Source organism: Sminthopsis crassicaudata, chromosome 2 (assembly GCF_048593235.1).
Source record: "Sminthopsis crassicaudata isolate SCR6 chromosome 2, ASM4859323v1, whole genome shotgun sequence".
Classification (NCBI taxonomy): domain Eukaryota; kingdom Metazoa; phylum Chordata; class Mammalia; order Dasyuromorphia; family Dasyuridae; genus Sminthopsis; species Sminthopsis crassicaudata.
Genome location: NC_133618.1, coordinates 592936842 through 592963557, shown reverse-complemented (window position 1 = coordinate 592963557; position 26716 = coordinate 592936842). Strand labels below are relative to the sequence as shown.

General features: G+C 36.7%; 1 protein-coding gene across 5 annotated transcripts in view; it reads left to right on the top strand.

The window, feature by feature from the left end:
• GFRA1 (GDNF family receptor alpha 1) overlaps window positions 1-26045 on the top strand; it is a 315182-nt gene extending 289137 nt beyond the window's left edge. For all 5 annotated transcript variants that reach the window (XM_074295695.1, XM_074295696.1, XM_074295697.1 and 2 more), the window contains 2 exons: window positions 16116-16169; window positions 17952-26045. In XM_074295695.1, coding sequence (XP_074151796.1) covers window positions 16116-16169; window positions 17952-18104 — 207 coding nt within the window. In that variant the 3' untranslated portion in view covers window positions 18105-26045. The remainder of the gene's footprint in view (window positions 1-16115; window positions 16170-17951) is intronic.
• Window positions 26046-26716: the final 671 nt, after the last annotated feature.

Below are 26716 nucleotides of genomic sequence, written 5' to 3'. Positions count from 1 at the left end.
CTCAGCCTCTACTTTTTTTCCCCCTTTGCTTTTTTTATTATAGCTTTTTATTTCCAAGATGTATGCATGGGTAATTTTTCAGCACTGACCCTTGCAAAACCTTTTGTACCAACTTTTCTCCTCCTTCCCTCCACCCTCTCCTTAGATGGCAGGTAGACCAATAAATGTTAAATGTGTTAACGTATATGTTAAATACAATATATGTTTGCATATCCATACAGTTATTTTGCTGCACAAGAAAAATCGGACTTAGAAATAAGGTAAAAATAACCTAAGAAGGAAATAGAAATGCAGGTGGACAAAAACAGAGGAAGTGGAAATGCTATGTTGTGGTTCATACTCATTTCCCAGAGTTCTTTCACTGGATATAGCTGGTTCTCTTCATTACTGAACAAATGGAACTGATTTGGTTCATCTCACTGTTGAAGATGGCCACATCCATCAGAATTGATCATCATAAAGAGTTGTTGTTAAAGTATATAAATGATCTCCTGGTCCTGCTCATTTTACTCAGCATCAGCTCATGTAAGTCTCTCCAGGCCTTTCTGAAATCATCCTGTTGGTCATTTCTTACAGAACAATAATATTCCATAACATTCATATACCACAGTTTATTCAACCATTCTTCAATTGATGGGCATCCATTCGTTTTCCAGTTTCTGGCCACTACAAAGAGGGCTGTCACAAACATTTTGGCACATGTGGGTCCCTTTCCCTTCTTTAAGATCTCTTTGGATATTAAACCCAGTTATGTACAGTTTGATAACTTTTTGAGCATAGTTCCAAATTTCAGCCTCTACTTTTTGCAATAGACTGTTCTGGGGACCACTAGAAAGTTTAGATTGAGAACACCTTTCCCCTCTTTTATACTTTAGTCAAAGTGGAGGATGGATCTTAAGTTAAATCTAGCTATGATTGAACTCCCATCCAATGTCCAGCTTGGAATCTGTCAGGAATGCCTTGTTTGAATCCATTCAGCATTTCCTTTGGGAAAGAACAGAAGACCACATCCTTTTTTTCAAGGAACTAAGTATCCCCTCTTCTCTCAGCATCCCCACATTCCATGAACTCCAGTGACTATCATCTCCTGAATCAAATATAACAAACTCTGTTGGTCATTAAAAATCTTTAATAACCAATCCCTTTCCTACTTTTACTGTCCAACTCTTTGATCCAGCCTTCCAAAAGACCTTTCAGCTTTCAGTTCAGACAGGTTGTCCCCCCCTGTCTGAAATAATTTCTTTTCTCATATCCATCTTTTAACTTCCCTAGTTTCCTTCAAATCTCAATTAATTAAAACCTCTCCTTCTAGATAGTAAGTCTTTCTCAGTTCTCTTTATTTCTGTCTTCCCTTTGTCAATTGTTATAGTTATCCTGCATATAGCTCTTTTGTACAGATATAATTATCTCACCCATTAGATTTTAAGCTCCTCGAGGGAAGAACTATATAGTATATAATAGGTGTTTAATCTCTAATGACTGATTGACCATGTGGTACTTGAAAACGTCATGGCATAAATCAGCCATAAACAATGAAATATCAGAGCCTGATTGTGATGCTGCCTTTGGAGCCAGTCATTTTTATTCTGCAAAGGAACTAACTTCCCTTTGATGGGGCTCTATACCTGATCCATGAAGTGTACCCTGAAAGAGATTCTAGAACAGATAAGTATCTAAAGATAATAATTATACCTGCAACACAAATTGAAAAATAAATCTTCAGTCATTTTGAAATAAGGGCAGGTATACCTATTATTTTCTTTTTGTATAACTTCCTGTGTTCCACCCACAATAAGTTTTGGTTCTTAGGCTCTAAAAACTCTTAATAATTTGTTGAGTTTGATGAATAGAACTTCATTACTCCAGTTTATATAGGATTTCCTCAACATAGATATGCTGCCAATTGATACCCAGCTTTGTCTTCAAATCCTAGCAGATTTCTTAACTCTTTCCCGGTGCCTGTTTTTCAGAAAGTCTCCCTTTATGTCTTTTTTCTTTTATTCCTTGAATACCAATGCACCCAGGTGATGATAACATTGTATAGAATGCCAGGACTGGAATCAGGAAGACTCATCTTCCTGAGTTAAAATCTGGTCTCAGAAACTTACTAGCTATGGAACCCTCCAAGAAAGTTATTTAACCCTGTTTGCCTCAGTTTTCTGATCTGTAAAATGCCCTGGAGAAGTAAATGACAAACCAATGTTGCTAAGAAAAACCCCAGGAACTTGTGAAGAGTTGAACATGATTGAAAAACAACTGTACAAGCTCCACAATTAAGGGAGCATTTGAACTATCCATCTGTTTTCTCTTACTCTTAATATATGGCTAATCCATTTTCTTTCAGAGACTTTGAGCTCCTTGAGGGCAAGAAAGGTCTTGTTTGTTTTTCTTTGTATCCTCATTATGCTCATTAGTTCGGTGCTTGGTAGCTTGACTTAGTTTGACTTGAATTATCTATTTCTTGGACACAGATCCCTTTTAGAAATATTCCACAGTTTACCTGAAGATATCATCAATCTTCAATGGCCTTTGGATCATTCAGAATTTTTATTTTTCAAAGATAACAGTGTTCCATGCTTCAAAAATCATTCAGCTCCCCTTTGTAAAAAATTTCCCAAGCACTTCCAGCCCTTTCTCTTATTATTCAATTTTGGGTCAAAAACATCGTCGTCTCCTATGCTTATCCTCAGGGTTCTAGCTATTCTAGCTGCATGTTAATATTGACAGTAAGGATTTTTTAAAAATCCATTTAGTTTTTCCTGTGTGGATTGTTAGGCTAATTTTTTTGGTCTAAGAATATATTTCATCAAAGAGACCTTATAGTGTTTTAGGGTTTGATGCAACCAGTACAATTTCATCTCATTGGTAAGTAAAAACTTTTGGAAAACCTTAGAAATCTAGAGAATCCCTATTCAATTAGGGCTTCAACTAAGGTACCTTAAGCAAGATATCAAACATGTAGTCTGTGGGCTTTATGCTATCAGCCACACTTGAGTGCTACCCAAAGCAGATTAAAATGTAATTGGGAAATAGATAATAAAATAAATGGAAATACAATAAAACATAGATAAGATTACATTTGAAAACTAAGTCAATATGTGGCCTATGGGGATTCTTATGTACAGTTTAGTGACCTCAATTCTACTTGAGTTTGACACTGCTCTAAAATATTGGTGAATACCTTTAACAAGAATGTATTTTCATGTTTGAGAATGAACTGTTAATAATCAAGGTTGTTGAATATAGTTCCTCTGATATAAGAATTTTATATGATCTTAATAGATTCAAGAGCAATGCCTTATTGAAGAAGGACTATAATTAGAGATACATCTTGCAATATCAAGTCAAATATTTTTTGTAACTATGTGATAACCCACTTTGATTTTAATTATATATCCTCAATAACATATCTAATTCAAGTAATATACCTAAGCCATTTTCATATCTTTCAATCATTTATGGGACAGTAAACATGAAAGTCTGCCATTGAAAATAATTTGCAAAGAAACAATCAGTTCCCTTTGCATATTTTTTAGTAGAGATACTATAGAGATATGTTCAGATCATTAAAATGTATAATCTAGCAATTATTGATTTACTCTCATTTATTTTTTAAGATAATATTTTCTATGATGTTTCCTTCATTCTTTTGATATATTCTCTTTCCTGACAGAGCTTCTAAAATGATCTGTTAATGCTTTTAAGATTGTATCATCTTCAAAATAGATTTCCTCCATGTATGGTCTACTTACCCATTCTTTCCAACTTCATTTTCTCAAATGTCATTTTTGCTTTCTCATGTAGTATTTCAGAGTTCATGGCTCCAATAAATTGTTAGATATATACTAACAAATCTGTTCCACTTTCAGTCTATTTGTTATCCTGCCAGTTTTATCTCTTAAAGTTTTTAGGATGATATAGCACTACTAGACTTCATGCTGAGCTTTTGATTTTTTTTTAACAACCTTCTTGCCTATTTTTTTCCAGTAAGTTATATACACATTTGTACCCTGCAATTAAAGTGATGATGATAATAGTGACAATAATAATGATAACAACAATGCACAGCACTTTAAGTATTGCAAAACACTTTATTAATCCTGTCCTTTTGCTGCAAAATCATGTATACCCTTTGATCAAGCATTAGCGCTATATGCCGAAAGAGATTTTTTTTTTAAAAAAAAGCAAAAGTACCTGTATGTAAAAATATTTAGCAGGTCTTTGCTGGGAGCAAATTAGAGACTGAGGGGATGCCCATCAATTGGAGAATGGCTGAACAAATTATGGCGTATAATTATGATGAAATACTATAGTACTATAAGAAATGATAGCAGGATGTTCTCAGACAACCCTGAAAAGACTTGCAGGAGCTGATGCAAAGTGAAATATACTATATGCAAAGTAACAGCAATATTCTAGGGTGATCAGCTGTGTGAATGACTTCGCTATTCTCAGCAATACAAAGATGCAAGACAACTCCAAAGGATTTATGAAGAAAAATGCTCTCCATATCCAGAGAAGGAATTGATGGGATCTGAATACCAATGGGAGCTTAGCTTTTTTTAGCTTTTTTTAACTTTATTTTTTGTGAGGTTTTCTTGGGGAGGTCAAGGTATGACCAATATGACTTTTATGAAATGTTTTGCATGACCTACCATTTTAATCATTATAATAAGTAGTGGTAGAAGGAAGTATTATTATTATACCAATTTTACAGATGAGGAAACCAAGGTTAAGAGAGCTAAGTGAGTTCCCTAGGGAAACATAGCAAATAAGCATCAGAAAAGGATTTGATTCATATCTGACTCCAAATCCAGCATTTTATTTAGTGTATCACCTCTATGCCCATCCATCTGGTTCAGGAAAGCAGATCTCTCCCCTGAAGAGTATATGCACTAGAAGACAAACAGCTTAGGAATATGAGCTCTTAATGGGTCTTATTTATACGGTCACTTGTTTTACACAACTGACTTTATTGCACATTTTTCAGACCACTGGTTGCAAGTGCCTGTTACCAGTTTTGTAGGAAAAGTGAATCAACAGGAATATCAGTTTTAAAATAGGCAAGTTGAATTTCTTCCTTTTTGAAAGCACTTCTTTTTTTCCACATGAAAGGCACAATTTTGCAAAGCAAAATTATGAAACTTTAAAAGATTATAAGACTTCAAACTTCTAGGATTACTAAAGTTATAGAGTATGAGCTAATTAGCAGCTAATTGTTGTTTTTTCCTCTGCCCTTTTAAAGATAAAGGCAAATCTAAAGCCAAGTACATACAAGGATTATTATATAATAAGCCATAAAAAGAAGAAACAAGAATGTAGAACCATGTAAATTTCTTTCATTAAAATAATGACTAAATTAGTTTATGAAATGATGCTTTGTTGCAGTGAGGCAAATATATGCAAATCTTAGGCACCTTATTTGGCTCAAGTCAAGTTAATAAGCCTTTATTAGTGTTTACTATGTGGCAGGCTGTGTATTAAGTGCTGAGTATATTTTAAAAAAAATCTTTGCAAAAATAAACAAATATCCTTTCCCTTTAAGAAACTCAGTCTAATGGCAGGGAGATAACATGCAAACTATGTACAAACAATATATATACAGGACAAATTGGAGATGATCACACAGGGACTGCTCTAGAATTTGGAATCTTGCAGAAAATCAGACTTTAGCAGAGACTTAAAGGGGAGTCAAGCATGTTATCCATACTCTCCCACTTTGCCCCATCCCCATGTTCTAGAAAATCTTCCTTGAGGGTTGTGGATTGAAATGAAATGCTTTTGCTTCTGACTTCTGCATTCTTCTTCTCTTATGCTGTGTTTATTATTGAAAAGGCCCAGCTTATGTTTCAGGAAGGATGGACTCTGGTACACTAATAAACTGATTTTGACAAGCATGATAGATACCACGAAGCACTTAGTGAGTGTGGGAGAGTAAAGTTGATTGCCTTTTACTGTGTATGTATTTTTCTGTTTATTGTTTGTGCATTGTGTCCTTAAGCAGACAGTTTTCTATCCTAGCAAATGCCTCTAATCAACAAGAACAAAACAAAAAGAACAAGAGGCATCATCAATTATGACTATTTAATACTCCATTGGACAACTTTCTATCATTATTTGCTCGGGCAACTTTGCTACTCTTGTTGCTGCTGCTGCTGCTTCTAGGCTCCTGGTGACAATGACAGGCTGTTGATCTCATTTTAAAGTCAATAGCCTGAATCTTTAAGGGACCAAAAGCTGAGTTGGATTTGTTGTTTGGACACATATATGCTTGTAGTATGTGTAAGTTATGTATTATTTGTGATGAAAAAATCTGTTGAGCGATAAGAAAATCATATTTGGCCAAATGTTGAGCACAAGAAAGCCTTTGGCACAAGGCAGGATATTCACATGCTAATCATGGGAGTAAAAAGCATGGGAGCTACCATTTTGACTCCAGGTGACAGAGGTTAACAGCATTTAATGCATTTATTAACCCTATTGTGTCAAGGATTTGGGAGGTCTGGCTCCCATAATTACAGTGTATTGGAAATTCTATTATACAATGTGTCTGGACTCCAGGATTAACGACAGTGACAATTGTGCAACAATCAGACAGCAACTGGTTGAAAGATAGAGCTTATAGACCTGTCTGAAAACAGCATTATTACCAGTATGGAAGTCAGACTATATTGGTTATTTTTAGGTCAGTCTATTTCTGTTTCTCCTTGAGGGTGTTGGCTGCCATCAACATTATTGTGAGGCATCTACCCCTAACATCATTATTAGAATTATATAGTTGGAGCATGGGATTTCTCTATCTCTTTTCCCTTTTCCTCTCTCTCTTTTCCCTTCTTCTTTTTCTTTTTACCCTTCTCCCCCCTCTCTTTTCCCTTCTTCTCCTTCTCTTTTCCCTTCTCCTTCATCTTTTTTTTCCCTTATCCTCCATCTCTCTTCCCTTCTCCTCCCTCTTTTCCCTTCTCCTTCATCTTTTTCCCTTCTCCTCTATCTCTTTTCCCACAATATATGATTGGGTCACTGAAATGTCCTTTCATTGAATATGTTATATAATCCAGTTTCCAAAACACAAACAACACCACAATTTTGCTACACTTTCTTCTTTCCTCCCCCCATCTTCACTCCAATTTTTCCTTTTAAAAAAAACCCACCTGCTTTTTACAGATTATAGGGTTTAGTGCTTGGATAGAAACTCTCCAGCTAAGCGCTCTGTTCTGTATGCAGCCATTAGCAGGGCTGACGTGCTCTGCCGCCAGAGTCATGGATGGCGTGCCAACATTTCCATTATAAACCCTTAGTTTTACAGGTTTATACCTCAGCAGTAAAACGTGTTCCTCCCATTTCAGACTCTTTACAAAGACAAACCTAGAAGCTGTTTTGCTTTTTTTCCCCAGAATATCCCCCACTTTAATCCACTGGGTAACATTTTAAAGTTATATAATATCCCTTTTGCATTGGTCAGGGGGAAGGAAATCCCTGTAATTTTATTTTTGACTTTTTTCATATCTAAATTACTATCAAGACAATGATAATTTGATATTTTCAGACCAACTTAGATAAAAGCATTTCAAATGAGAAAATAATAGATTACAAAGAGTTTCTTTAAGGACCAAATTTCCTTAAGTGGCCTCTGTATTCACTTAGGTAGATTTCTAGTTCCTGAATCTGAGTATGTTCACTTTGGGGTTTCAGACCTCAGATGGTATTCATGTATGTGAACCAGATGTACAACTAATGAGTTTAAATGCCAGACATTGGCGCTCTCCCCCTTTACTCCAATCCCTGGACCTTTGCTGTTTCAAATTGTAAGAGAGATGAGCTGATGAGATTGTGTGCCCAGCAGTGCCATACAGACTGGTTAGTCTAGCATAGCCCATGCTTTTTTAGCTTAAATAGAAGCTTTTTGTCTTTTGTCTTTGTAGTGTTAATTTGGAGAGACCCAACCAGGCAAAAGCATTTTTTGGTCTCAGTCTGCTGCAGAATGCCCTCTTTTCAATCTTATTAGTCCTCTGAGAAACCCTGCATTCACTTGAAGAAATTCTTTGAAGATATTATATAAGAAAGGTGTTAAATCTGGAAGAGCCTTTATAAGACTGAAAACTCTGTGATACTTAGGTACATCTGTAGTTTGATAGGATGTGAAAGCAGTTTTCAGCATTATTTATTTCACTTTTTTGGGGCATAAACAGGGTCTTTTTAATTCTTCATTTATTATTTTTAATGAACAAAAATTGATTTTGTTCTCCCCACATCATGATTAAAAGGGAAATAAAAAACGCCTTTAAATCCTTGTAACAAATTTGTGTGATCTAGGAAAGTAAATAAATAAATAAAAATTCCTGGATTGACCAACTCAAAAAACATACATTTATTTTTCACTACAGGTAGCATCTTTTACCATTGGTCTTCAGAAATTATGGTTGATCATTTAATTGTCAAATTTTTAATCCTTTCAAAGTTTATTTGTTTTCATAATTTTGTTACTGCATGAATTGTTTCCTTTGTTCTGCACATCTGTTACTTTGCATCAATTTATATAAGTCTTCCCAGTCTTCCCTGAGATTGCTCCTTTTACCATGTCTTATGGAACAATAGCTTTCCATTAAATTCATATTCCATAATTTGATCTGCCATTCCTCAACTGATGAACATCCCCCTTTAGTTTTATGTTCATTGCCACCACAAAAGAGCTGCTATAAATATTTTTGTCCACATGGGCCCTTTCCCCCTTTTTTAGGTCTCATTAGGGCAGAGATCTACTGCTCCAATATAATTTTTATATTACTAAGGAGTTTAGTTAGTTTATGCTTTAGATTTGTAATTGTAATATACAACTGAGTAAACCTCAGCCCAGAGGTGGTGCTGCAAATGATAAATAATTGATGGGGTTGACAATTAGTTGGTGGGGTTAAAAGATGGAGCAACCAGTAATAAGCCATTTGCTTATGTTCAAAGTAGGAAGGGATGCCTGAGGTAAGGGAAGAACAAGAGGTAAATTCAATAATTTCATGGCTACTCCTTCACTGTTGCTGTCAAATGTTATGCTTTTTTTGTGGCAGAGTACCCAGAGTAAACAGAACAGCATCCTTATTTATATTAGCTAACATAGCTACTCAGTAGTGCTTTAAAGATATTATTGTTGCTAAGTCATTTTTCAGATATTTCCAATTCCCCATGATCCTATTTGAGGCTTCCTTGGCAAAGATTACCATGAGCCCATTTACAGATGAGGCAACTGAGGCAGATAAAAATCCCTGAACTGACCAACTCAGAAAACACATATTTTTTTTATTACAGGTAGCATCTTTTACCATTTGTCTTCTGGAATTATGGTTGATCAGTTTTTAATTCTTTCAAATTTTTTTGTTTTCATAATGTTGCTATTGCATCAATTTATATAAGTGTCCCCAGTCTTAAGTAATTGCCCAGGGTCACACAGCCATTAAGTTTCTAAGGTCAGTGTTCCTGACTCCAGCCTGGAACTCTGTACACTGTGGCATCCTTAGCTGCCCATTTAACGATATACATCATCACATTTCATCCTTGCAACAGCTTAGTGTGAGGTAAATGCTACAAGTGTTCTTTCCCACATTTTAAAGGTAAGAAAATTGAGATTGGACAGTAAGTAACTTGAGCATGTTCCTTCTGCTTGTAAGTTTCAGTTGCAGGGCTGAGGTCCTGCCACAATGTGAGTTTCAGCTCTCTGCACCCTACACTGTCTCTTAAAAACAATAAAACCTCACATTTGCAAGTCTCTAAGCTGAGCAAAACAATTCTGTCACAGTAAGCCAGGGATGTAGGTAGTGCATGCAGATAGCATCCCTGAGAATAATTGTTTAGTGGCTTGCCCTGCAAGTGCTTTGCACCAGCAAAAAAGTTTCTGAATTATGTCTTGAATCTAGGTCTTCAATCTTCAAACCCAGTTCTTTTCTCATTATAGCCAGACTTTTCCTACACAATCACAGTAGGAACCTGCTGTGCCCAAAGTCAGAAACCTGAATTCAAATCCAGCCTCAGACATTTACCAGCTATGTGACTGAGCAGATCACTCTTGTCTACCTCAGTTTCCTCAATACAGTGGGGATGATAATAGCACTTACTTTTCTGGGGGTTGTTACGAGGAAATGAGATAATAATTGTAAAGCACATAACATAATGTCTGGCACATAGTAGGTGCTTTGTTGCCTCCCCAATTCCACTGCCACCCCCCATTCCCCTCTCGGCAGAACTTTTACAAATATGCTGGATAGTTTAAGTGGACTTGGTATTACTTATTAGTTTGGAATTAGTTTCAGCAGTTAATAAAGCATTATTAAATACTTACCATGCTCTACATATATTAGATACAAAAAAAGAAAAGTGTTTGCCCTTTTGAGCCTCACATCCTGCTGGATGAAACAGAACATGTACACAGAGGAATAATTTCAAGTTAATTTGGAGAAGAAAGAAAGAATTAAAAAACTGGAAATATCACGGAAGGCTTCAGGGAAGAGTTGGCCCCTGAGTTGAATGAACCTTGATAGAAATGATAAAGATAATACTTTCTAAGCAATGAGAACTATTTTTGCAAAGGCACTAGTCTGAAAGAGTGAATGTTGAGTTTGGAGAAAATCTAGTAATTGGTTTTGGCTGAGATATGGAATGTTTACCAAAAGTATTATATATGAATCTCAAAAGGCAGTTTATTCCCAGACTGAAGAAGACCTTAAACCTCAGACTAAGGGATTTATGTCTTCTTCCTAGAAGTAATACAGAAAAACTGAAGGCCTTTGAACTCAGGAATGACAAGATCGAATCTGTGCTTTATAGAAGATCTTTTTGTTAGGTATATGAAAGCTGGATTGGTGATAAAAGAGCCTAGAAACAAGGAATACCTTTTAGGAGGCAAATAACAACAGTCTAGGTAAGAGATGCTGAGAACAAGGACCAATGTAGTTGGCTTGTAAGGGGAGGCAAAGGAATGTGAAGTGTTATTATTATAATAATTATGTTAATATTATATACTATTATATATAATAATATTATTATTATGATAATATTCGAAACATCAAGACTTGGCTTCTGGGCAGAAATGGCAGAAGTAAGAGTGGGTGGGGGTGAAGGAGATCCACCAGGCTAGAAAAGAGTCAAGAATGTTTTTTTAGATTATTGTTTGACTTGGATGTAATAACAGTATATCTATCATGTCCCTTATTTTGAATATCAAACTTCTATAATGGGGCTTATGTTGGAAGCCTAGTTTTGAATGAAAGAGTTAAATAATCACCTATAAGATTTACCCCCCCCTCATTGTGTCCTAAAAAACCTAAATAATGTAGAACTTCTGGGATTAATAGAATTTTAAGGGATCTAACCCACATCTGAATAAAATGCCTATCTTAATGTATTTTGTTTCTCTCACATTCTGGGTGTATATTAATTATTAGATAAATAAATAAATTAATGAAATAGACCATTCTAAGCCTTACTCAACCGAAACCAGTCTCTCCAAATTTTCTCAGTGTTTTCTCTTTTTTATTTTTTAAAAATATTTTCTTTCTCCCAATTACATATAAAAAGATAATTTTAATATACTTTTTAAAAAATTTTGAGCTCCAAATTTTCTTACTCCCATCCTCATTTTCCTCATCACTGAGAGATAATAAACAATTTAACTTAGATTATATTTGTTCAATCATGTAAAACATATTATCATATTAGTTATGTTCTTAAAAAGATAGTAACAGATCCAAAGGAAACACACACACACACACACACACACACACACACACACAATTAAAGTGGAAAATTATATTCTTCAATTTGCTTTCAGACTCAATTTTTTTCTCTAGAGATATTATTTTTAATTATGAGTCCTTTGAATCATCATATTGCTGACAGGAGCTAAATCATTCACAATTGATCTTTATACAGTATTGCAATTACTCTGTAGAATGTTCTCCTGGTTCTGCTCACTTTGCATCAATTAGTGTAAGTCTTCTCAGGTTTTTCTGAAATCATCCTGCTCACATAAGTATTTAATTATAATCACATACCACAACTTATTCAGCCATTTTTCAGGTGATGGATATCTTCCCAAATTTTCAGTTCTTTACTACTACAAAAGTAACTGTTTTAAATATTTTTGTACAAAGAAGAGGTCCTTTAACTATTTAAACAATCTTTTGGATATAGACCTAGGTATTGCTGGATCCTAGGATATGCACAGTTTTATGGACCTTTAGGCATAGTTCCATATTGCTCTCCAGAATGGTTGAATCAGTTCACATCTCCATCAGTAATACATTAGTGTCCCAATTTTCTCATATTATCTCCAACCTTTATCATTTTAGGTGTGACATAGATCCTCAGAGTTGTCATCCTCATTGGAGACTTTTGGAGAATTTATTTGTTAATTGAGTAACTTGTTTTCTCTCTAGATTTTCATGACTGCTCTCTCTTGGTTCTCCCTCTGACTATTCTTCTTCACTGGATCTTCAACTGGGTCACTTCCACTAATTATAGACATCCCCCAAAATTCTGTCCTGCCCATTTGGCAAACTCTAATCAGTTCTCATAGATTTAATTATGAGCTCTAATTAGATGATTTCCACTTTTATATATCAGTTCTAATTTTTCTCCTGAGCTACAATACTGTATAACACACATCCTTATTGAAAATATCAAACCAGATGTCCTATGGGCACCTCAACGTTAATGCGTGGGGACTAGGACACAATATTATCTCCCATCAAAAACAAACCAAAAATCCCAATCTTTTTCACTCGTCTGAACTCTCTCTCACTGTTGACAAGGGCACCATTCCCCTTCCACCATTCACCACACAGGTTTGATTACTTTCTGTCACCCTCACTTCCTCTCTTTCATTCACTTCACATATCCAAGGATTATGAAATACTGGGTTTTCCCCCCTCTGATCCCATCATACCACTTCAAGTCCTACTCACCCCTTCCTTCAAGTTATGAAATTATTTTCTACGTAAAGATTTTGCCTTAAGCTTCTCTACACCTGTCCTTCTTCCCCACAGCTGCCAAAGTGATTTTCCTAAATGTAATTCTGACCATGTCACTCTTTTCCCACACTTTAATATTCCCTCTGCAACAAACCTAGAGGATCCTGATCAAGTCAAAGATCAAATAAAACTACTCTTTGACTTACTTTTCTCAGTAACTATTTCCTATGTCTGGAAGGTGTTTTCACTTTGTTCTTGTTCTCAAAAGTCCTGTCTTCTTTCTTGACTTTGTTCAGATACCTCTTTCTACAGGAATTGCTATCCTAATTACTATCCACTAAAGCCACCCTCCATCTACTCTGTCTGTTTTCTATGTATTGATTACATAATAAAAATGTAATGAATGCTTGTTGATTGATTAATTGTTGATTGTTACTGATACCTACAGTTAAGGACTTTTAATCCCAGTTGACCTAAGATAGCAAAAGGAGATACAGTTTAGAAATAAAATGCTTCCCTAAGTACTGTTTATAAAATGTAACATATCATCTATATGATTTAGGATCTCATTCTATTAGTTTTCTCAGAGTTCTCAGGAAGGATATGTCTTTTATAGATTATGATCTCACAAAGAAAAGGAGAAAGTAGTATTTTTGTGACCATTTTAATGTATGGATATAATTACAATTAAAAGCAGAAATAAACATTTAAAATTCTATATGGTCTTTTCTGTAGGTAATAGCTCAGTTGGCCTAATCTCTTTTTAATGTAGAATATTATGTAAAATACTATTTTCCTCAAGTTACTTTTCTGATTTTATGCAACCTTTAATGACCTTTTAGCAACAGAAGTCTGCTTAACAGTTCTTTACTCATGTTTAAAGGTTTAATTTTCATATTCAAGACTGACATATACAAATACAGTTAGAGATTGACACTTTCCAGATAGCATTAAGAATAACTTGCCACAGTATTCCTTGAACTTGATGCAAAGATGGGTTCTTGACATTGGCTCTCTTCTAGTGTAATTGCAGAAATAGGTTTACCCTAACAGTCCTGCATGGGATGTTTTTTATACACCGGTGAGGTATAGGTCAGGGTAACCAGTGAAGAAGCTGGTTAGTGTCAAAAAAACAACATCCCTCTTTATACTCTGGTCTTTTTATTAGTCTTGTTTATAAGTTGGAGTTTAAAGGGCTGGTCTGATGTGATTTGCTATTGCAGGTTTATTGTCCCTTATAACCCTGCAAATTAAGAGATTACTGATAGGTAAGAGAAGTTATAGTGGTGGTGGTGGAGAGAATACAATACCTTGGACCAAAAAGGCCCAGGCTAGAATACTGCCTTTTCTACTTGTATGTCTTTTGGTAAGCCATTAAACTTCCATTTGTATGTTTACTCTTATATAAATGGAGTATGGTAATATCTTCTTTATTTCCCATCCAAGGCAGTCTTTAAGATCAGAGACAGTATACATGAGATCATGTTGAAAACTGTCACCAAGCTATACAAATGCAAGCTTTATACTTGTTTACATCAAAGAGCTCTTTTAGTCATTCTATAGTTAGCCTTCCTCCTTTTCACCCTCACTCCTAAATTATAAGTTACCAAAGGGCAGAAATTGTTTTGTCTTCCATCTGTGTTTCCCCAATCTCAGCCTTAGGGACCAATACAGAAACAGGTAAATGTTTATTGAATTGAATTGAATTGGGCAGTTCCTAACATCCTAAATGTGGGCAGTGAAAACACTAATCCCCGAGAGAGACCAAAAAATAAATAAATAAATAAATAAATAAATAAGCACAAAAATGTAAAGCTGGAAAAAACCTCAGGCCTAATCCAGCTCTTTTACTGTATCGATAATCTTGATGTCCAGAGAAATAGCGTGCATTGAGCAATTAGTGGTAGAGCTAAAATAATCACTCAAATTATCTGAATTCTAACCCATTCTTCTCTTTCTCCTCTTCCTTCTCTCTCTTTGTCTCTCAATCTCTATTTCTGAATCTGTTTCTGTCTCTGTTTCTCTGTCTTTCTGTCTCTCTTTCTCTCTGTCTTTCTCTCTGTTGTGTCTTTCTCTGCCTCTCTATCTCTGTATGCCTGTCTCTCTCACACACACACACACACACACACACACACACACACACACACACACACACGCACCCCTGCAGAGATTCTAGCTCCTCAAAGAAACCAAGGAGAGAATAAAAATTATTTAGAGAGTTGGCCATCTACGGAAATGTTTCAAAAATTAAGTAACTTTGGGGAATCAGAAAGGGAGATACAGAAAGCAATGGGACACAGAAGGGGACAGAGTGACTCATAATTTTTTTCCTTCTTTGCATTGCCTTTGTGGCTACTTGGGTAATGCATTTCTGTTTTACTGTAGTGGTTTTCCAAGTCAAGGGTGACCTACTCATCTTGCGGGGGAGGGGGACAAGGGCAGCATCTAATTGGCCAGTGAGATCCCTATAATATTAGCATAAATAAAATAAAGAAATTTTGAACAAATTTGGAGGTGACTTATTATCTCTTTCAATTACTCTCTCTTCCAAACGAGGAGCATTCTTTTTATTTATTCCAATGAGAATTTAGGGTGGAGAGAGTATAGGAAGGAGTTCAGGGTAGAAGGAGTAGTAGTTGATGGGATCTTTTATAGGCAGAAAAGGTGACATATTTACTGATAGAGGTTAAGACACATTGCTTCTTAATATGGCAATAAGGGACTCCAACAACCTAGGTGCTGATAATGGGTTCCTCCACTACCTATCTGTGTGACCTTAAATCATGATCTCTCCTTTGTGTGTCTTTTGGACTTCCTCAAAGAGGAATTGGAGAAGTCTTAGAGCTCCCTTGTACCTCTGATTTTTCCAGGAATCTGCCAGCATTCATGCAAAGTTCCTAATTACTCATCATGAGCTCATCCCCCTCTTCCCTCGAAAGCTCTGGTGCCATATGTAGTAAATAAGAGGTTTGCTGCTTACTTTAGTATTTAGAAGTCTGCTTTTCATGGAAAATGGCTTGGCCCTTCCTAAGATTTAGCTTCATGGAGGAAGATAGTGATCAAGATGGCCCGCTGAAAATTTGTAAAAATTAAAATAATAATCACCTAGATGACTACGTTTACGTTGTTTTCACCAACCTATCTAATTTTTGTGTCTTTCCTTAGGCACAGAAGCTAAAATCCAACGCTTCAGGAAATCCACACCTCTGCCTGGCTGATGTAAGCACTCTATGAACTGGATTTTGCTTTTACTAGTCTGGGGGACTGGAGTACATGGTCTCCAGGGCTTCAGTTGGGGTAGAGCAATGAAGAGAGTCTGCATTCATTCCCCACTCAAAGCAAGCCACCTGTCATGACATCTTTTGAGGAGAAATGTTGCTCTGAGCCACTACATAAAAAGCTGGGGCTGTCAGAGCCCTTTTGATGACAGTTTTGTCAATATAAAGATCCTTTCATGCAATGTCCTGGTAAATACCAAGTGATGCTTTTGAGTCTCAGTTACATGGAAACAACACATAAATACCTGATTATGCAGGTTATGGGGTAATTATAGTTGTGACTATTAAGCATAATATGTAAAGATGGGGAATTGTGGGATTTAGCAAGCCTGAACTTAAAGGATGACAGAATGCTTGCTTTTGATAAGTAAATTGACAGCCACATAAATCATTCCCCACTTAGTACACGAAAATCAAACATGCATCATCAGATAAGTGATAATTGAATGCTTACCTCTTTACCTGATGAGTGTTGGAAGATCTTCCTCATTAAGGTGATTCCAATGCCAGTTTTGAGCTGCCAGATTGAGGGACAAAGATTAGATTTATTTGAATTTTGGCAGTTTGGGTTAGAGGTACACATGACACGTGGGCTGCCATAACTGAGCCTCCAGCCTCTCATCAGATGGGGAAAAGAGCAAATGGACGGTCTTATCTCCTGTATTGTGCCTTGAAGTCTCTGCTAGCATCCATTTTAAGAAAAATTTGCTTGAATGCCATTAGAATGAGTTCTTTTAGCTAAGGCCAATCTTAGGGTCCTGGGACTAATTTAAACAAGTACATGAGTGTTGTGCTTGGAGCCTAAGAGGCCTAAGACTTGGCAATCCCTTGCTCTGCCATTACTTTAATGGGTGACCTTAAGAAAGAAATGGTAGTTTTCCCATTTTTTAAAATGAGAAACGTATTAGAGGGTGTCTAAAATCCTTTTAATAGCAGTTTTTATTGTTAACTTCATCCATGACAGCCTTTGTTGTTGATATGGAAGGAAGCCTATTTTTTTCCCACCAAACCTCACCTGGAAAACTGACCACTGAACTAGAAGATTTCTAGGTCCATAAACTTAAAATTAGAAGATATCAAAGAGATTGTCTAGTCGAATCTTATTTTTCTGATGAGGAAACTGAGACCTCAAGAGAATTTTACTTACACAAACTCACCTTGGGTAATAAGTGGTGAAGCTGTTATTTGAACCCATGGCCTATATTGCCAAATTTTGCTGAATCTCTTAAATTCTTTGAATCTAAAAACTTATATTAGCATTTTAGGAGATAAATGGGGCTTCTTTGACATCATACTCCCTTCCATCACCATTGATTTTCCTTGCCCCACATTGGGGTGAAACAGTAGGGTAAACTGGTAACCACAGAGCTCACCCAAGGCATAAGTGAACACTGGGGGGGGTGGGGGGGAGGTTTAAACTTTCTCTCAGTTGATACCTTTTTATCTAAATTGATTCTGAAACAGTGCATTAGTCAGAGAATCATTGGCTTAACAGACTCTATAATGGTGATAAAACAGACAACCAGTTTCATTGTTCCCCATATTTTGAATTTTGCTGCTAATTAACCTTGGGGTAGAAAACCCAAGAACCACTTTGATTAGTAACAGGGTAATAAGGTAAAAACCAAGTTAGATTTAAATGCACATTGGTTAAAAAAAAAAAAAGAAAGAAAGAAAGAAATTGCTTAGCAGATGACTGACTACAAAATATCCTCTTTTACAGCGGGATTTTGAAAAAGACAGAGCTGGGGGCTCCAGCCAAATGGCCTCCGACTCAGTGGCTGCGCTTACAAGTGGGAGTCTAAGCAAATTGCTGATCCTGACCATCACGGCACTGAAGACCTTCTTGTTCATAAGTCTGGCAGAAACATTGTAGCCCTATTAACAAACAAACAAACAAAACAACCACATACGGACATGTACAAAAACAAAACAAAACAAAAAAAAAAAACAAGCCGTTTCCTGTTCTTTGTTGTCTATCTGAATTCCAGTTTTAGGAGCTAAGTTGAAGCAGTCTGCTAAAAGAGTTTCATTCAACTGGAATTTGTTTTTTTCTTTTTAAAGAAAGCTTCTTGTGATATTTAGGGACCTTTGTGGAATACTTGATGCAGTGCACATTCCAAACCCAAAAGGCTTTTGAGCATGCTGTATTTTAAAGAGAAGACAGTGTGTAAATTTGGCTATAAAACAAACAGGCTTTTTATTGTTATTATTTTTAAATGGTTTTAACCCTGACCTTTATTTGCAAAGGACTAAGTTTGTGTTCCTAATATCTTCCCTATTTCATTGAACAGCTTTGGTTTCAAATTAAGCGAACAACAAACTAACTGGGATGCCAGTTTTTGTTTTTTGTTTTTGTCACCGCATAAAGGTTCTCACCAAGAATGGATATGAAAACATTTCTTCTCATAGACTGCTCCTGATGTTAAGCTTTCTAAATGTATTAGCATCTTCCTCCTTAATGTTTATGAACTCTTAAGTGGTTTTACATTCTCTCCTGCTAAAATATGATATGTCACATACAGATGTAATGTATGTTTCTCAGTTATGATGTCATAAAAAGTGGGGGTGGGTGGGAGTTTGCAACTTGCTAACGGTATGTTAATCATTTAAATACACTCATCTAAGCCTTATATGGGTGAGAATTCCTTAACTAACAAGAGTCAGACATAATGGAAGCTTAACTCTAATAATCTTTACATTTATGAGATTATATATAGAAACAAATTTTACTAAATGGTTTCAAATGTTGGCTTTCTATATTTTGGACCTAATAATACTATCCCCATTTTTTACTGTTGGTTTAATACAAAATACATGGAGTTCATTTCCCTCTCATAGAACTGTTTTATCTGTCTATATTAGTAACACTATAAATATAACTCCTTAAAAGCAGAATTCTAGGAGCCTTATGCTTTTTCAGAAAGCTCTGCATCACATTATGGTAGACTGGAACGGGGGGCAGGGGGGGAACAAAATCCTAAGGCTAATTAATCATTGACCATTCCTAGAAGTATATGCTAGAAGCCTCATCTGAAGGGGGGGAAATATTGGCCAGTTACAAAACAGCCTAGTTCTAATTGCTGCATTGCTAGTTCACATAATGTAATGGTTCTGGTTTTGCTTTCCTTAACAAGGACAGCCTTCATTGGATGAGGCGAAATCCTCTACCCCATCCTTTAAGCATCTGCACAGTTCCTTTCCTGAGGGTTGTCTTTATTCTTCACGGTGACGGCTTAGTTACTCTTACGGGCAGTTATGTCTAAATGATCCACAGTAATCGAGTTTTATCGAGTTGCATCTCATCCCCCCACCCCTCCATGACAGACAATAACAGAGTTAAAGCAAAGGGTTCATTATATTGGCTTTAGGGTCTTCAAGTAAAACTCTCATTGTAATGCACTGAGTCCATAGTGATTGTTCTGTCAGTGTAGGGCAAGGATAAAAATAGAGACCAACTACAGGGCTGTCTCAGTGTAGAGAAAAGCTGAGTATTGTTGGCAAAACATTGGGTCCGTAGATCTTCCCATTGTATTCCATAATTTGAGGTACAATTCTGAAGTATGTTTTTGAAGCCTGGTTATTTTGGAGGTAAATTAGATCCAAGATATATTCCAATGCATGTGGGAGGATGTGCACCCCTCTAGACAGAGTCCACTCAATAATAGCATTACTCTTGGTTTTAATGCTAATAAATTGAAGTTTTCTTTTGAATTCAGCAGCAAGGCTTGGGGGAAGAAATCCACACTTGGTGTGCATCATCCTAGCCTTACATAGTCCTTCCTTCCCCCCAGGTTTGCTGTTATTTTCCTCCCTAAGTGTCGATGGAATTACTGAAAAGGAAAATATATGTGTGTGTGTGTGTGTGTGTGTGTGTGTGTGTGTGTGTGTGTGTGTAAAAAAAAAATGAGAAAGAAGAAGAAATGTCTGCTGTACAATCAAGGTAAAGACCTAGTCTTTTAAGTATAATTGAGTTAGAAGCATATTCATACACAAATGCTTTTGAATACATATTTCTAAGTATAATTGCAACATTTTTCAGTAACAGATAGCCTTAAGAAAAACTTGATAAACATGAAACTTATTTCATCTGTCAAAACTTTCTTCAACATACTCCTTGGAACAAGCACATTAAGTATGTTGAAATATCTGGAAGGCTAACAATTAGTAAATATCACTTAAAGAACATATTTTGCTTTAATTACGCTATCTCTGTATCTACTCTCTGCTAATTACATAGGGGTCTGATGCAGTGTAGGCCACTATAAAACGCTATTGATTACTTCTGCGGTAAACAGCAGCTCTAATTAGCTTCAGATGACCAAAGAGGAAATGGTAGTTATCAGATCTAACAAGGGTCGCCTTCAGTAATAAGCTCATGGATAGAAAACAGACATAAATTATATTTTGAAAAGCCTCATCTATCACCAACAAGAAAGTTCTTGTTTTTCTTCAAAGCCAAAAGCATATTCTAGTTTCCAAATCCTTAATTTGAAAATAAATTGCTTATTAAACAAGCAGGATGTGGGAATGGATTTTCAGTTGTCCAATCTTTTATTGAAGTTCTTATGGACTTAAGCCAGTTGAGATTAGGATGAATTCTTTCTAGATGAATTTGACATGAGTGATGTCAGCTTGACACAGTAACCTTGTCAACACTGTCATTTGCACCAGCTCTCGAATAAGCAAATGATGTAGTTCTTTTTGATTGATTGTGTCCATTGAATGTTGACCGGAAAAGGACCTGGAAAATTCAAGTATTCCCTTTCTTTGTTTTTTAGCTTATATATTTTTGGATGCACCAAATATGAATGTTAGCCATTGGAATGTGGGAAGTAGCAGTTGATTCTAAGAGTAAGTACAGTGGATGATAGGATGAAGCTGATTTCAAACAGGAATTAATAAACATTTAGGAGTTGTTCCAATGTCAGAAGTCCCACTGACCTTTTTGGCTCAAAGAAAACAAGCAAGTCTGCTAAAATAATTAGAAGCACAGTCCAATTTGACTTTATTTAACCAATTTTTAATGTCTTGATTATAGCACACAAAGGAAAAAAAAAGTGCACAATGTACAGTGGGGATGCAAAATGCTACCATATGCCTATTTTACCATATCTGGTTTGTCCAAACCACTAATAGGAATCTAGGACGAGAATCACAGAGAATATTTTTGGTTAAGAGTAACAATTGTATCTCTATTACGTAGTTGTTTGACTGGGTGGTTTCTATTTTAAAAATATATTAAAATTTTTCTTTTGAAGTTAGCACAGAATATTAGATCCCTTGTCCAGGAGTTTGTAAATGACTGTGCAGTGCCCCTTTCAGAATTGTCACCCTTAATTTGGTCTATATTAAGACCAGTTCCTATCTTAAATGCACACAGAGAGTGGGTAGTCTCCATTACATCCTAGGCCCCACATGTTACTTTCTGCTCTAAATCAGATATCTCTTTCTAAACTCTCCATCTGCTGAACACAGAAAAGTGGGAGAACTGAAACACTTGAATCAGTGTGAGTACTTGGGGGGAGGGGGGAAAGAGATGTAGGAGTAGTGGGAGTTGATATAATTAGCAAAATCTTTTCTTAAATTCCAGCTTTAAATGGATTTCTGTTGTTGTTGATTATGAAAGAGTAGCCCCAGAAGAAAAGCTTTTTAAAAAATAAGTTCTCATTCATGTTGACAGGCAAATACCACTTATTTGAATCAATGAACTACATGGCAGAAAGTACTACTTGACTAAAAAACATGGGCTTAAAAATTTCCTTACCACCTAGTTCTTAGCCCTTTTGATAAATTTCCTTCTGAACATTCTCTGTTTTATCTCTGGTAAAGATAAGCAAGACCAAGAACCTATCTTCTAGACTCAAAATGAATAAATAGTAATTACTTAAAATTCTGAAGAACTCTGGTCAGAGCACCAGCAAAGGTAAATTGAAGTTATTTCAAGAATTCTATGGAAAAGCATAGCATTTACCAAGGAAAAAGAGGCTTTTAAGATAGGAGAAAGCATCAAGATGGAACCCTGGAATGGCTGGCAGAATCACTGGTTCAGGATTGAGTGTGTTACATACCTGTGATGATATTCCTCATTGCTTAAAATTAACAACTTCTAGCCAACAAAATAGAGGAAGAATTAGTTTCTTTGAAAAGTTCTTTTGAAAAGCAAGGACTGATAAACTTAGGATTAGTTGTTTTTGTTTCCAATCTTTTAAAATAAAACAAAAATCAATTCTGTTTGTAAATTTTTAGAAGCTCAGTTTTTATTTTTTTTCCTCCTCACTTCTAAGATAGTCCTCAAGTTGTAACTGATAGCTCTTACCTTTGCCTGCTTCATTCAGATTTTACTGGTGGATAGATAGCCTTACTCCTCAAATGCCAGGTATTTTAGACCAATTTGCCAGATTCTTCTCATGATTCTCCACTGCAGAATCCCTAAACTATGTGCTTATGCTTCAATCCAAATGGATTTGGCTCAGCTCATGATCATTTTTCCATAAAACATCTAAACCATGGAATTGGCAGAAACTTCCTTGTTAATGGGATGCACACTATGGGATGCAAAATCAGTCAACTCCCCATGATGTTTCATCTTGAAAGATTTGCTTTGTTTCTTCTGAAATTAATTATTGGCCTTTCTGGTCATTTACTTGATTTGCCTTCTTCCCCTTTCCATTTCCCCTACTGACTTAATTTAATTTCCCCCTCCCCACATTTCTCCTCTTGTGTTTACTCTAAATTTACTCCTAATCAAACAAATACCAGAACCCTTTTTCATCTTAGCCTTGGCTTTCCCAAAGCCTGTCTGCCATCTCTTTTCAGGAGCAAAACACACAAACTCTATATTCCATCTTTCTCATACATCATCCCAAGATAGGAAATTGGCCCTAAAATCCTAACTAAGCAAATCACATCCACGAACTGGTTCAAGATTGTTCTTAATTTGACTCCAAAGGATGATTGAAGGGAGGTAGCTCTCAACATTATCAAAAAAAGTGATTGAACACTCACAGACCTGAAATCTTCCAAAATGTGGTCCATCCTAAGGCACGTTGGGAATATAGCAAGCCTTAGCCATGTTTAATTCAGTAGACTGTAGGGAAGATGGAAACATCCTGATATTCATTCAAGGTCTTGGTCTCTGAAGGTCTCTAAGCTCATTTGACCAGCACAGCTGTGACTGGGGCTGCTCACTTCCAGCAGGTGCCAATAGCAGCATCCTGTCACGCTGCCATGTGGAATTCATTTTTGCCAAGGGCAGCTGCCAAGCCCAATAGCCAGCTTCAGTAGGAGCTTTCTCTGATTTGACCTCTTTTCCTAACCCAGACAGATTCCTTTACTTCCTTTTTGCTGTTTGTCCAGGGTGGAAGATGATTGGCTTAGGCAACTTAGGGAGAATTAATCAGATGATGTTCCTTTTATGGGCTCAGACAGCATTCCTTTTCTCCAAATTCTCCTCTCTCTGTGACCTTGCTCTTCAAAAGACATTACTGGATCTTAGAAAAAAATCATTAAGGCACCCCTGCCCTCTCTGGCTTGCACTGAGGACCTGTGTTGGGATTTTGAGTTTTTCCACCTGAGGTCCACAAATCCGTAGAAGTATGAAACTTAATGGGATGGGAGAAGTGGGTTGAAGATGGGAGAATGAGATCTGAGACCCTTGAAGTCAATCTATCTTGAATTCCTTTGTATACTCCATACTATGTTGAATAGTGCCAGCTTAAAGGTGCTTTCAAGTCTCTGGCAGGGACCGAGTGCCGAAGACATAATGATCTGCAAAGCTTTTCATCTTTAACTCACCTGATTAAATTCAGAGCAGCCTAGAAAAAGAAGAAGGACTTCATTCCCCCAAGACCTCTGGTGGGGATGGGCAGGGATAATATCCATAATTCAGGTGACTAGCTCTCTAGTTGGGAAGAGAAATTGAGCGAGCAGTCTTGCTTATAGCTTTGGAAGTCAGATTCCCTCCTGAACCTCATGACTGCTGAGTTACAGGGAAAGCTGCCCATGGGCAAAGAAGGGCAAATGTCTCTTTGCCGCCCTTTTGCACAGACACTAAATTCCCTTTATAATTACCTTATGAACTTACTTTTCAGAGCCTGAGTCCCTGAGAGAAAGTCCAACAAGCTTGCCAGCCATAGCCACTCACCTATTACAGGCAGACACAGAACAGGGGCAATCAAATTTGCCCTTAACCATGAACCTAAAGTGAAGGCAGCCACAACAGTCCCTGAATCACTCTCCTGAGCCATTGGGAAATACAAATGCTGCCAAGCCCAGAAGCCAGTGGAGCTGCTAAAGCCATAAGGTAATAGTCAGGAAGTGATTTTATCAGAAATCACTTTTTTTCCAGTTGTCCAGTGCAAGGCAGCATATAAGGGAAAACCTGAGAAAGTAAAATAAATTTTGATTAAAGTGGCAGCAAACCCAGAGCTGTGAAATGATGCTGTTTGATGTGCAGGGACACAACTTGGACCTAGGATACTAAGAATTAAGTTTAAAAAGTGCTGACGAGGTAAATAAATAGCCTAGATTTATAAGGGAGGTGGAAAGGTTACCAGCCTCTTGGAAATTACTGAGGGTTGTCTATCAAGGGTTCTCTGGTCATTGCTCCAGCTCTTCACCTGGTGCTCACTTTCCCTTCAGTGCCTTGGCTTCTAACTCCAAGGCTTAGCAGTGCTTGCCATAGGATGCTCCTCGAGCTGCAGCTGGTGGGAATGAGCATATGAGAAAGGGTAATGGGAAACCTGCATTTCCTCCCTGGCTTGTAAAGTGTGCTTGATCTGGAATTTGGCTTTCCATTTCCCCGTTTCTCTGGAGGCATTTCTGAATGCAGGAAAGGAAACTGATAAAGGTGGACCGACTCCCAGATTGCTCTGCCTTGTTTGGCTGTGGTCTCACTCTAAACAGGCAGTTTTTTGGATACGTTCTATTATGCTTTTCCCCCCAGATATAAATGATTCAACTTAAGAGGGTTGAAGGAAAAGCTTTAAGAGAAACAAGCCCAGGGTAGGGGGCAGGGTGGGATGAGAGGAGAGTTTCAATTTCTCAACTATTTAATCCTTTCCCTCCCATCCTTCCCTGTCTGCCAAAGACCTACTACTTTTGCTTAATGTGGGGTTTACAAAGCGGTGTGTGCATGATCCCTCAATACTGAAACAATTATCCCTATTTAATCCAGCTCATGTTGAGAAGTCATGTGAGATATCAGGGACAGTTTTTTCTTCCTTCTCAAAAGACGTTTTTGGATCTCCTCTTTGGGGGGGATGTCCTTGTTTCAGTTCTGTACAATACAAGTTGGAAAGAACTATGGTGCAGGGAGATGAGATAAGAAATTGCCACTGATTTACGTTATGGTGGAATCCCCTCATGCTCCCACCTCCAGCAGAGCTGGGGCAAGGTTTGGAGGTGCTGTCTCCAATGTCCACAGTGGTCAGAGCCTACAAGCAGGGAGCTTTATCATCTGTTGCTTTTGTTTCTGGTATTTATTTTAGACCACCAACTGATCAGGGATCTCCATTTCTGGAGGGTCCTCTATGCTTCCCTTGTTCTTGTGTGTATATTCTATCTATGCTGTACTAAGGAACACTGTACATTTCCCTGGGGTGGTTGTACTGTATGAAGTCGTCTCACAGCCATTTCACTAGGTACTTTATTACCAATACCCAAGAAAGAGGATTTAGTTTGGAAATAAGGACTATGGAAGTTGTGATGTTTGAATTTTCTGTTAGTATATTGCTCATGCACTACAATCTGTACATAGCACCTTTCCCCACCCCCAGAATATCCTAATAAACATTGTTTTCTTTTTTAAAAAAAATTGCTGGAGTCTTTATTCTGTCTGTCTTATGGTTTTTTCTTCATTTCCCTCACTCTCCACAAATGCCTATATTTATACATTTGGGAGTTAGAAGGGTTTTTCAGATCATCCACCTCAACCTGTCATTTATGGATTTAAATAGATTTCAAAAAATACATGGCCTTCTTAAAAACACATACATACCCATAGCATCTATCCCTTTACAGTTAATTTGTTTTCTATATGTGAAGTGATGGGGAAAGCAGAGAAAGTCCAATTAAACCAGAATTGTTAACACATTTTGTTCTTTTATTCATTTATTTTTATAAACATTTATCATGTCTCCTTTGTATTGTCATCCTTTCCCTTTCTATTGTGCAATTAAATGAGAAATACCCTCATAACAAATATGCATAGTCTAGCTAAACAAATTCCTTCACTGGTCATGTGCAAAAATCTGTTTTTTAAATGATCTCTCTGGCAGAAGATAAGTAGTGCATTTCCTCTTCTGTCCCCTGGACCTTTGGTTTAGAATTGCATTGATCAGAGTCCTGAAGTCTTTAGCAAGTTTTAGCAAGGGTTTGTGAAGTGTTGAATCTCTGCAAGACTTGACTAGGTTTTGGGAAAACAGTAACTGAAAGCAAACCAAGGATTGCCAATATTAATTTGATCAGGCATGGTGGCATATACCT